Here is a 13,584-nt window from a genome sequence, read left to right on the forward strand (position 1 = left end):
AAGGTCTCAGAAGCCAATTCCCAAATTTTTTGTGCAATAGTGAAATTGCTTGATTCTGAGTACTGGTGTGGAGTCACGGGTTTTAGAATTTGACCTTGCAGTTTGACCCGTTTGTAGATCTTCAAAGGGCCATTATTTTTTTTTATTAAGATATATATATATATATATATATATATATATATATATATATATATATATTTGCATAAACAGCTATTTATTATTCAAAAAATATCTCTGTGTTCATCAAAGTGTCTTGAATTAGGACTTTATTTTATTATTTATTGTTTGAATATCCCGAATAAAGTGCAAAAAGCAATATCGCTTGAAATCAAGACCATCTTCCCAGACTGTGAGTAGGGAGATTGAGTGAAGTTAAAAGTCTGAAGCTGCTGAGAGCAAGCCCTGCATATAAATACTAGCCAAAGACTGGTAGCCAAAGACTGGTAGCCAAAGACGGGAGCTGCCTAGAGACTAGTCCCACGTCACCAATCAGATGCGCTCTTCCCACTCTTTTTAGGAAAACGTTTCTGGATGCACGATTCAGCAATTACTGCTATATGCAGATCTCTTCTGTAGCTTCTGTAAGCTGCACCCATTGCAACTAACACAGATGTGCAAATATCACACACAGCTTGTCCAGTCCCTGTTGAGAAGTATTGCCAATAGAATAGGACTCTCTTGAGCAGATAAACATGAACCTGACCCAGCACTGAGGTGCATGTAGAGCATCAGTAGCTAAAATATACCATTTTAGTGCATCAACAGCTCAATATTTCTATTGTCCTTTTCCCAGGACATGCACATTTTGTGTTTTATTGCTTAGAAAAAATTGTCTCTCAATTTCCAGGTTTTCCAGGTTTTTTTTTTCCAGTTTTCAGGACACATGGGAACATTGTCTATCAGATTTAAATGCCTGGTGTCTATTAGAGGTAGAACGTCTAGCCTAGGGTTCATAGGCTTGCCATTTAAATCAATCACTCTCATTAAAACAGTTATTATTCTATGCTGCAATGGATTAGTCCAACATTTCTTTGGAGTTACCTCTATATTAAATACAGCGTTTGCTGATCTGCATTCATTAACTACATGACCAGATACGTGTATGTCATTTCCTCAGTTTTCTTTGATGTGATGATTTTCTCTGAAGTCAGTTTCATCACAGATGTGGTTTTTAGTCTGTCGTGGTTTCAAAACAGCGTCCAGTTTAGATCACTCATCCTAAATAATTAACCAGATTAAAGGCCAGAGCTATTTTTAATAATTATAATTACATGCTTCGAGCTGATGTTGAACTGCTGCTCATGTTGGGAGGTTTTTAGCCAAGGATATAAAAACAAATCTCCTTTTGCTGTTTGCAGACATCATCCTTGTTCCCAGAGCCCATGCACTGGTACCTTCATTCATGCAGCCCTTGGGCAAAAGGACATGTAGGCATGTTAGCGTTTAGATCTACATGTCAGGATTCATAGGCTTACTATTGAAATCATTAACTGTCATTGGAAACGATTTAGACCCAACACACCCCAAACCTTTAGTGCTATAGTTAAACCACTTGATTCTGAATATTGGGGTAAAGGTAGAGCTGGGCAACATATTTTTTTCTCGTATCATGATACATTTTTATCATCGCGGTACAGAATATGCTTTTATGAGTATTGTACTTATCGTTTAACTGCACATTTAATTTCAAAGAGGGTAATCAGTCTTATTTGATTGAATAGAGTGCAGCATATTCTGAGTAAAAATAACAGTGCTCAGTATGGGAGAGGATTATTTCTATTAATATTAGCAGTTTTTGAAAAATTTACACCATTGGTCTATTTGGTCTACGTGACAAAATATCACGATAAATATTGTGTATTGTAAAAAATATCTTTAAATATTGTGATAATTTTTTTTTTTATAACATACAGCTCTAGGTAGAGTCATGGGTTTCAGAATTTGACCATACCATTTAACCAGTTTGTTGATCTTCCAAAGACTCTTATTTTTTTTATATATTTAAGATAAAAAAGTAATATGGCAAGGATACAAAAAGCCTCTTGAAAGATGAAAATAAATTATTTTAATAAAAATAACCAGTAGAACAAGGCATTGCTTTAACTACATTCTGTAGATCACTGTAAAAACAAGAACCACGACAGGCATCCATTGAACTAGAGCTTCACAGACAAGCGTCCTATGGATATGTTTTAAAGTGCAAGCATTAGTTGCATGCATGCATTCCTGAGTCATAAAAAGTGTTATTGATTCATGATTGAAATTCATGGGGAAAAAATAAAAATGGATCACAAAAAAGTGGGTGCACATGTTAAACAGGCTATTGCTGCCCTCTACTGTAAACATCCGGAACTACTATATAGGAGTTTACTAAATAGGTGTCCACATTTGCCTTGAGTGATGCTAATTCACATTATCCAATCAAAATAATACGTTTATTTTAAATAATTAACCTAAAAATCAAAAGGTGATTAAATGAACCTACAGTGCTGACGAAAACACACAAACCAACACAAAACATAAATAATTTGCATATCAATACTATTACCACAGCTCAAAACATCTGTTCTTTTCTTATGCACTGGCTGGCTGAATGTCTTTCAGATGCTGTGTGTGTGTGTGTATACACGGACCTGCTGTGCTGCACAGCTGGAATACGGCTAAATTAACCAATAAATGCAAAACGCAGATGTTCATACATGTTCAAACTCAGTCCCTCACTTTGACACTGGACTATGAGTGCAGCTAGGCAGGTTTGGTCACTTATGTCAGCATCGCGGGAAACCTCTACGTCACATGAGGGTGTTGGCTAAAAGCTCTTGCCGGTCTTCACAATAATCAGGGGCTTTAGGTGTCTATTTGTACTGTGAAGCGACGATGCGAACCAGATACACTACACTTTACACTGTACACTTACAGGTTTCACATATACCTAGGGTTACTTCACAGAGTCTGAGCCAGGCAGGCTGGTTAGGTCATATATGGTCTTGTGGGGCGAGTTCCCCCAAAAGCAATGCTGCACAACGGCTCATCACAGCAATTGCAGCAGCAGCAGCAGCGTTGTCACGTCTAGTCTTTTTAAAAATATTTTTATTATTTTTATCATTATTAATATTATTATTATTATTATTATTTATCTGATAACTTTAATGCCGCAGTGCTTTTGTGAGACTGGCCCCTATCCGGCTACTTCTACGCCATCACACTTACACGTTATATTAGCATGCATTTGCTTAGGGACTAGGACGTGTATGTGACTGGAGGATCTGAACTGAGGGTCTTCTGTTCCTCCTCTTTTCTGCAGGGTAACAGCTCCGTGGTTTTGCACAGCAGTTAGTTGTTCGTCTCGAAAAACATGAAGTCCTGCAGAGAGACATCAAACAACATCAAACACTGGACTGTGCTTGTGACCATTTACCTGCATGGACTTTATCGTCTCACTCAAGTTTTCATCTTTAATGGCTTGAAGGCACAGTTGCCATTTTCTCTTAATTCACTATAGTTTTATTGTTGTTTTGCTTTTAATTGTGCTGTTCGGTGTGGACCAGAGGAGGACGGGCTCCCCTTTTGAGTCGTGGTTTAGTCAGTTAGTTTTTTCTTACCACTGTCGCCACTGGCTTGCTCTAAAGAGGCTCAGACCCGGATCGCTGTAAAGCTGCTTTGTGACAACATTCATAGTAAATAGCTTCATAAATGTACTTAAATAAATTTGAATTAAATGGAAGTGTTGCAGAGTGATGACAAAAATCAAGAGGCTGTAATGACAGCCTAGCTAACAATCCCTGGTTAGTAGGATGTTTACTGAATGACTTACTGAATTTTGTTCGGAATTGTAGAATCTTTATGTTTTCTGGACAATTCTAGAAAGATTTTATTGAATATTTATTTACTCTGAACTGAATACATGCTTTTAACTTTTTTTCCACATCAAATAAAAACTCAGCTTTTAAAGAATTATAATTTTCTGTCAATAATTTTATAATTCAGGCTTTTTTTGTTATTCTGTTTTGTTGGTACTCCAATTAATACACCTGCTCATTACTTCCCCTAGGAAAGCACTAGCAATGCTTTCGACACTAGGAGGGTAAGGACATATGTGGATTCTATGTTTAATATTAAAATAAAATGCTCCAGTTCTTTAGTTCAGAATTATTTTTCATTCATTTTTTATTTATTTATTAAAAAGGTATGTATTAGTGTGATACTGGTGTGATTATGTCTCAGTTTAACCAATGTTCCTAATTCTTTATCTTTGGGAACGTTACTTTAAACGTTCCCATAAAATTCTTAAAACGTTCTCTGTTAGCCAGCAGCAAACCTCTGAATAATAGGCGTGTACATATTAAAGTAACTTTATGGATTTCTATCATATTTCTGATTAGAAAACATCAACAAATCCCAGGTTGTGTATCAATCATGATTTTTTCTAGCCCATACCAATTCTGAATACATTGATCAAATATGTTTCCTAGTTTGTTTGTTTTTTTTGGTGCTGTTTTATATTGGTCTTTTTTAATTAAAGCTCACACTGTGGAGCTAAAAGAAACATGCGCACAGTTCTAGTACTTAAATGCAGGGAGAACTAGCGAACAACCATTATCATTATATCCCAATCAATTTTTTGGACATTTAACAAAAACATTAAAAAAAAACAAACAAACAAAAAAACCCGTAAATCTTCATATTGGCTCCTCCAAACACAAGCGTGTGATACAAAAGTGATACAAAAACTTTACAAGCACTGGGCTGAGGACTGACCAAAATACAAATCCTTTACTAAACCTTCACAAAAAACAAATGACTACCAGAATCTTTACGGTGCAAACGTAGAGTTAGAGAAACGTATATTTCTACACGTGGCAGTTGGTTCTATACCACAATACTTACAATGAGGAAACAGACTCCAATCATCACCGCTTTCATTCGGACATCAAGATCCAAGGGAAACTGTATTCCAAAGTTGTCGGCATCGGTAAAGGCCTCCCGAAGAAGCCCCGTCCACTGCTTACTGATCTTTCCAATGCTGACTTCATCCATGGTCAAAATCTGCCATAAGAACATGATAGATAATATATTTATTATTTAATAAAATTTAAATTATTGCACAAATTGCAACAGTCCACTTGCAGAGACTCAACAGAATAAAGTTGCTAATAGCTCTACCAGGCGGTTAATCAGGCAAATCAGTCTCCTTATTGCAGCTATTAGGCTAAATGTATTAGCAAAAACACCCATCAGACCCTTGAAACCCCCCCCCCCCCCCCCCCCCAATAACTACCCCTACAACTAGCAATGCTCCCAACACTAGGAGGGTAAGGACTTAACACCCATCTACTCCAACACATGCAAAGTTAGCCAGCGCCTCTTTTCTGATGCGGCATCAGACCGGAGCACAGCACCAGGCTTCACCGTACCAGCTAACAGAGGCCTGTGCCGGTCACAGACGCTTTAAGAGTGATGAGGGGAGAGCGCCATCTACCCATCCTGAAAGAACACAGACAATTGTGCTCTTTCTGATTCAGGCTGCTGATGGCAAAGCCACGTGGCTCAGGATTCTAACATGCGCCCCCCTGGGCCATAGTAGAAGCGTGTTAGACCGCTGAACCACTCAGAGCCCTACGACTGACCAGTCTTAAAGCCACAAAACAGCCTGTTTAATTAAAGGTAAAAAGGTTAAGGTAAAATTGCACACACGTATTTGTCACTGTACTATGTACAGTAAAAGGTGTCCTCCGGATTTAACCCATCTGTGGTAGTGAACACACACACACACACACTAGTGAACTAGGGGCAGTGAGTAATCACACACTCAGACCAGTGGGCAGCCAACTCCAGCACCCAGGGAGCAGAGAGGGTGAAGGGCCTGGCTCAAGGGCCCAACAGTGGCAGCTTGCCAAGCCCAGGAATCGAACCCACAACCCTGTTATCGATAGCCCGGCGCTCCAATATGACTGATTTTCAGGGCTCCTCGCTGATGACCATGTGTTTATCCAGCTTCAGACATATTATATTTCAGACATACAATTAGTCTGAGTCTAACTTCTGGTTGCAGTCAGCTATTACCATCAGCATGATGCCTCAGACAGCCAAATCACATACGGCTCTCAGAGGGATAACTAACAACCTGTTTGTTTATTTTGGTTCTCGTTTCTGTTCAGTTACTCGTGTTTCCTAAAGCCCAATCATATCGCACACCACTCGCAACACACTCTTAAATCATACAGGCTGCACAGCAACACTGTGTAAGTCATGTTTATCTTGTATTTCAGCTGAAGACGGTCATCTCGTTTGAGAATACCTCCAGGAAAGTCAAGCAGGGCTTAAATAACTCCTACATTTACACAACACCTTCATTTATGGTGAAATGGAGGCTTTCTACAAAATTACAACAACCTTGTATTTCCATTTTTGCTGCTTTTCACTTTTCTCCATAATGTAAATCGGGCAGTGGTTCTTTACATTGTCTAAAGAACTAACTTTGTGATGAAACATATGGTCATACGGGTCATTCGCAAGCCGTGAAACACGCCGGCGGTCCCTGTCTGTCAGTTTTGTCTTTCTGCCACAATTCTGAGGAGGATTTCCTGTAGACTGGGATTTCTGCCACTGCTGGTAGACCTGTATGACCATAAGCTTCCATACACCTGCAGATTCAGCTACTTCCTTCACACTACTCCACACTTTTAGCCAATCATTAACTGTATCTGCTTTGCGACCCATTTTCCACACATCCAATGAGACCCTCACTGCACTGTACCCCCTTTTCTCAATCTATCAATCCCGTCACACACCCCGCAGGTATCAATAGCCCGATCATCCTCGTACAGCACCATCTGCAGGAGCCTGGAGTTACTACCACCTTAAACACTTAAGGTGACTCACAGCTTATAAGCATCCTTCAGGCAAAGTGAAAAATTGACATTGATTCAAAAAAAGAAAGAAAACAGAAAAGACTAATCATGATCCCAAAGCAATACGCTGCTAACCGCTAGTATGACTGCTATGATGTAGAGGTTTTTACCTCACCCCCATTCCTGGGTCATGACTCCCTGATTTGAAACACATCTGAGATCTTTTAGCAAAATACGTAGCACTCATTTCTCTACTCGTCCTTTGAGGTTTGGAGCACTACCCGTTTCAATATTTGGGCAAAGCGACATTACCTCAAAGTCCACATCTGGAAGGCAGCTCCAGCCGCAGAAGGGCCCTTGCAGCTTGAGGACAGGCTCCCGGTGCTCGTTTTGGATGGTGAACTTGGGCAGGAAAGGATGCCACTCCTGGAGCACATAACCCACAATGTTCCCTGGAGGAGACTGGACCTCCAGCTGGGGTGCATTGTGCCAATGGCAGCAAGAAAGAGGGGAAGAAAGAGAGGAAAATGTTGACGGACACTTTCACCTTGGAAACTTGGACACACCACTCACTTGTCTAGGCTGGATTTCCATGTAAAAAAGTGCATCACTGGCCAAAGCATCAAAGCAAGTTTGCATTTGTCTGGAACATCAAAACCAGCGTAGGTTTGTGTTTGGTGGGAGAAAAATATTGCGCATGATAAAATGAGGTCTTGGCCCAAATCAGAAGATTCACTCCTGTTCTTTCTATCAGTTTCCTGCATTATCGAGCTTGCCTCAGACCTCCTTTAGGGCTCCCAGCTGTTTTTCAACAATATTACGAAGACTACTCATCAGAATGATTTATGTTCCCCTCCACCCTCAATCTAACTCACAGTGAAATTATAGAAAATCCAAACATCTGGGTGAAACTCAAGACAAATGTAAATCAGACTCCAATAATGTGTAGTGGAAAACGGGGCACAGCTGTTTTTTGCCAAACGGATTTTAGCATTGACTGTATTTCTGCTACACATGCATGTAAAAACCTTCCTTCCAGCTCATTTGGATGGGGTTCATTGACATTGAAAATGGGGTGATTTGTAACAGTCCCTAAAATACAGGTAAAATAAATAATTCAGTACAGTTCTTTATTGTTAGAACCAAACAATGTTTTCAATATACACATAAACCCTTTATAATTCCATATTCCATATTTCTGCATAAATGTGACCTAAAACTTCAGCAGATTTTCGCACAAGTTCTGAAACTAGATAAGAAGAACCAAAACAAACAAATAAGCCACTGGATATTAATTTATTTAGGAAAATGATCAAGTACTACAAATCTGTGAGTGGCAAAAGTATGTGAACCATTGCTTTCAGTATCTGGTGCGACCCCTTTGTGCAGCAATAATTGCAACTAAGCATTTCCAATAACTGTTGATTAGTCCTGCACATCGGCTTGGAGGAACTATTGCCCGTTCCTCTGTACAAAACAGCTTCAACTCTGTTGGGTTTCCCCTCATGAACTGCTTGCTTCAAGTCCTTCCACAACATTTGTATTGGATTAAGATCAGGCTTAATCAGACTTTGACTTGGCCATTCCAGAACCTTGACCATATTCATCATCTTTAACCACTGTTTGGTAGAACTACCTGTGTGTTTAGGGTCATTGTCTTGCTGCATGACCCATGTTCTCTTGAGATTCAGCTCACGTACAGATGTCCTGACATTTTTCTTTAGAATTTGCTGGTGTAATTCAGAATTCATTGTCCCATCAATGAGAAGTCGTCCTGGCCCCGATGCAGCAAAACATCTGTTGGTGGTTGTTGGTGGCTGTGTTTCACAGATGGGATAAAGTTTTTTATGCTGGAATGCAGCGTTTCCTATTCTCCAAACCAAAAAGATCTCTTTTGGTCACATCCATTCACACAACATTGTTCCAGTAGCCTTCTGGCTTGCCCATGTAATCTTTAGCAGACGGCAGATGGGCAGCAATGTTCTTTTTGGAGAGCAGCGGCTTTCTCCTTGCAACCCTGCCATACAGACCATTGCTGTTCTCCTAATGATGGACTCATGAACATTAACAATAGCCAATGTGAGAAAGGCATTTGGTTGCTCAGAAGTTATCTTGGGTTCCTTTGTTGTTACCTCGCAGACTATTACACACCTTGCTCTTGGCGTGATCTTTGTTGGTCAACTAGTCCTGGGGAGAGTAGTAATGGTCTGGAATTTCCTCCATTTGTACATAATCTGAGTCCAAACTCTTTTTGCTACCATTAACAGCCTGATGACCATTAACAACTCTTCTTCTGACATCCTTAGACATCTGTGCTATTTTATTAAAAATGAAAAAGTAAAAATATATAAATACAAATGTGCACATCCTTTGACATTAGCTGAGGTGAGCTGAGGGTACAGGACAATTCTGCAGCTTTACAGGTCCCAAAGAGCACAGGTTTGGAACCGCCAAGAATCCTCCTACACCTAGCTGCCCAGCCAAACTACGTGATCAGACAAGACAGGCCTTGGCCAGGAAGATGAGCAGGAACCTGAGGGTCACTCCAGCATATCCTTGTAAAGATAGGAGAAACCTTTCAGAACATCAACCAACAAGGCAGCACTCCACAAATCACACCTTCATGGTAGAGCGGCCAAACGGAAGCCACTCTATAGTAAAAGGCCTGTGAAGCATAGTGGTGGTAGCATCATGATGTGGGGATGTTTTTCAGCAGCGGGACCGGGGCGTCTAGTCCTGATACACAGAGATCCTTGCTCAGCGCTCTGGACCTCAGACTAGGGCAAAGGTTTACCTTCCAACAGGACCACCACCACAGAGCAGGTATCATTTACGTGCTCTCAAAGAACATTCAGTGCAATCATAACTGAAATCTCTGTTGCTTGGAGAAGCAGTGACCACTCACCTCTTGCAGACAGCACGGGAAGAAGCAGGACATGCACTTCAGCGGACGGCTGACCGTGATCACTTCCTGTCCAAAGTTGTCGAGGACGCGGATGGTGAAAGAGCGCAGTGGGCCGCAGCACTGGCGCGACAGACAGTCATTCTCCTCCACTGCGTAGAACACATTCTGGCCCATTGTGTTTCGGATCTCATACTTGTTATTGCTTTCAAAGCCGGCAAGAGCTTCCCACAGAAATGCATATGACAGACAGAAAGAACAAGTCTGCATATTTAAATAGCTGTGAGTTAGTCACCACAGAGTGGAGAACAGGGAGCTTGGCTATGAGAAGGAATGACCCTGGCTGACAAATAAGCTGCTACTGGATAATGGAAGGCAAGCTATGAGGCGCTGAGAGTTGTACTCAGACAAGATACCTTCAGCGCAGCTCAGTTACTTTACTTTTCTGTCTATACCAGAGATAATTATATAGCACCTTTCTCATACCCAAGGTCACTTTACAAAATAAAAATAATAAGAGTTGCAACAACATAGACGGGCATGGACCAGAGTTTCAGCATTTTGCATAGTGAGCATGGGCCGGAGATAAGATATAGTACGTGGGTGGGAAAAGTGTTTTTAAACAGTGGCCTAATTTGGAGTTTTTCAGCCAGGTGTGAAAAACAACAGAAATTAGGCCAACACCTACACAATATCATAGATTTAATAACCCAATGTCTGGTATTTTTCCATTATTGGCACCCTAAATCTACAATCAGATGGAAGTAGCTAAAGTGTACGCTTAGGTCGGTGGATAGGCAAGCATGGACCATGCAATACTTACAATGCTGAATATAAATATCTAAAAACAACAACTTCTTAAAGTATATCCAAACTTTTGAAAGTTAGTGAATACTCCACCTCATTGTCCATTCTATCAACTCCACTTCCCTTATAGGAGCACTGTGTAGTTCTATAATTCCAGACTGTAGGCCAGCTGTTTATCTGTATACTCTGTTAGCCTCCTTTCCCCCTGTTCTTCAGTGCTCAGGAGCCCACAGGACTGACCACCACAGAGCAGGTAGGTAGTATTTGGGTGGTGGGTCATTCTCAGCACTGCAGTGACAGGTGGTGAGTGTGTTAGTAGCGTGTGTTGGGCTGGTGGTACGAGTGGCTCAGACACAGCAGTGCTGCTGGAGTGTTTAAACACTGGGTCTGTCCACTCACTGTCCACTCGTTTAGACACTCCTACCTAGTTGGTTCACCTTGTAGATAAAGTAGACAAAGTCAGAGACTGAACCTCTGGTCTGTTGCTGCAAAGTTTTTGTGTTGGTCGTCCTCTAGTCCTTCATCAGTGGTCACAGGACGCAGTTGGCTGAATCCACTCGTACCAGCAGTGCAACACACACTACTAACACACCACCAGCATGTCAGTCAAACAAAACTGCAGTGCTGAGAATGACCCATCACCCAAATACTACATACCTGCTCTGTGGTGGTCAGTCCTGTGGGGTCCTGAGCATTGAAGAAAAGTGTGAAAGGAGGCTAGCTGACATTTGCAGAGAAACAGATTCCAGACTACAGTCTGGAATTACAGAACCACACAGTGCTCCTATACGGTCAGTGAAGCTGATCAAATGGGCAGTGAGTGTAGAAACAAGCTAGTGGTATTAATGCTATGGCTGATCTGTGTATATAAAAGTAGCACATCCTCATATTCTGGTTTCAGCATACCAATTCCAACTCCACACAGAAGATTAAATGTGTCTGGAGGCTTTATTTGATTGGATGAGTGAAACTGGATGAGTAAAGGGGACACTGCTAGTTTTAGATTGGATATGGAGGCCCTTGGGGTTAACTGCGCTGCTCATGGACACAAATATAGAAGCTATGTGATGCGAACATGATACCAGTCAGGATCAATAACCGTCCTGTTACTGGCATCTCAAGAGTCATGCTGGCTAAACCAGACGAAACAGCAGCACTGAACATACATACCCTCTATCAGCTCCACCTTCTGCTTTATCAACAGTTGATCAACCTGTGTTAACACAAGAGGAAAGGGGCTCTCGCAAAAATGCTTCCCACTTAATGAAATGTCAACATTAAATAAAGTGTGTTGAAAAAGCAAACATTTGCACAACCTATGAGACCAAAGATGAGAAACATCTCACCTGTGTGAGGTATTCTAGTCCTGGTGGACATCCTGGCATGGCAGGATCGGGCACCATGTACATGTGCGCCATGCGTTCCTGCTGGGAGAGGGAGAGGGAGAGGGGGAGAGAGAGAGAGAGAGATGTAGGTCAAATGCCAAACGCGAGTATTTGGCTCCATCTGCTGGCTGATAACCCTAACTACAAATGCTAAGCCAGTGAATATCCCATTACGACTGTCTTAACAGTGATTTCTCTTGCAAAACAGAGCGTAAAGAGGCCAGTATAGACCGTGCGCTACGAAAACTCCAACATGGATAATGCATTACGCATTTGTTTCATTGGCAGAAATGTGTGTATGTACATAGATGATGTTACAGTGTGACACTGTCTGACACAGTACTGAAGCAGTAGGGTGGATTCACAAGGAATAACATGCTGACAGATGGAGATCCTGGAAGCTACAGTGAAAACACCACTGACCCAGATAATGCTGGGTATTATACGTTACCGTGTGCAGCAAAGCCATGCTTATTTAGTTTAAAGGGTGGCATTTTAATATTTCTAGTTCCATCCTCAGAATAAAGCCAGCAAAGCCACCATCGCTCACCGTTTTCTGCAGGTTCCCCAAAGCTGAATGCTGAACGCTGAACGCAACTCGGCCCGGTCCAGAACAGCAGTGGGCTCCCTGCCCAGCCTCAACCCACAACCGACATCTTCACTGGTGGGAAAATCACCTATATAAAAAAAAACAGCAGTCATGCAGCACTAGCTTTCATCCATCATCACAGCCTGCTCCTAAAGCAGACCTACAGAAGACCTACAGAACTGCGCGTAATGGAATAAACACCACCGCCTCCTTTATTACCTTCTTCTAATGAAAATAACGGGCTGTCTCCACTCTCCCAGACCCATAAAAAACAACACGTGTGATTGGCTAACGGGGTCCCTCTCTCCACCCGTGCGAGCCAATCATTGCGCAGAGACGAGCTCGGCTACGGAAGCCACTACAAGGACGCGCGCGCGTGCGTGCGTTAGTGCGTGCAGTGGGGGGCTATTTGGAGGCAGATATTTTAAGCGGCTTTCTCGCCTCCCCCGACCTCCTCCTCCTGGGACAACCCAGTTATACATGGCATTTCAAACGATGGAGCTTTTACTGGTTACAAATAATGGCCCTGGTCTGTGGTTTAGCTCACAGGTCTTGTTCTGTGGGATCTGAGAGTTTCTGTTAACCTCACTTTGTAGTATTTGTAGGCCCATCATTAAGGTAGTGAAGTACCTTCCTTCATAGCCAAGCTGGGGCGAAGCACAGGGTGAGTACTACACCCAGTGGCAACCCATTATAAAACTCGACCCTCGACCCTGTGATCAATATCCAAGTGCTATAACCACTATCCAAGGTCTAGGTGGGTTCTTGGGGGGCATGTGCTCTGAGTGGGTTTTTGTACATGCATTGTTACTGATACTCAGTTCAGCTTCCCAAGTAGGCCCCATCGTTACAGCCCACCCTAAGCTCAAATGGGTCCCATCTAGGCCTGCACGCAGTGTACAACCCAGGTGGTGCCCATGTTTAACCCCTCCTGGTTCCATAATTGAGTCTGGTGGGCTTCTCTATGTGGGGGTCAATATGGAACCAGACGACAAAATGTTCTGGTTCTTAGTTGGGCTGCCCCTACAGACCCCACATGCACATGCTAGC

The 13,584-nt window shown here is 42.0% G+C and overlaps 1 protein-coding gene across 2 annotated transcripts; it reads right to left on the reverse strand.

Moving 5' to 3' along the window:
- Nucleotides 1–2,042: 2,042 nt before the first annotated feature.
- Nucleotides 2,043–12,839, reverse strand: LOC140555943 (phospholipid scramblase 1). 2 transcript variants are annotated; one of them, XM_072679321.1, is made up of 8 exons: nucleotides 12,754–12,839; nucleotides 12,496–12,622; nucleotides 11,907–11,984; nucleotides 11,731–11,773; nucleotides 9,757–9,977; nucleotides 7,164–7,325; nucleotides 4,888–5,046; nucleotides 2,043–3,363 (listed from the first exon to the last, which is right to left on the reverse strand). In XM_072679321.1, exons 3-8 carry the CDS (start codon nucleotides 11,976–11,978, stop codon nucleotides 3,334–3,336), a joined length of 687 nt encoding a protein of 228 aa, XP_072535422.1. In that variant the 5' UTR covers nucleotides 11,979–11,984; nucleotides 12,496–12,622; nucleotides 12,754–12,839; the 3' UTR covers nucleotides 2,043–3,333. The 2 variants fall into 2 exon arrangements, with proteins under 2 accessions (XP_072535422.1, XP_072535423.1); XM_072679322.1 differs by having other exon boundaries at nucleotides 11,907–11,987.
- Between the last annotated feature and the right edge of the window lie 745 nt (nucleotides 12,840–13,584).

This window comes from Salminus brasiliensis, chromosome 5 (assembly GCF_030463535.1).
Source record: "Salminus brasiliensis chromosome 5, fSalBra1.hap2, whole genome shotgun sequence".
Classification (NCBI taxonomy): Eukaryota; Metazoa; Chordata; class Actinopteri; order Characiformes; family Bryconidae; genus Salminus; species Salminus brasiliensis.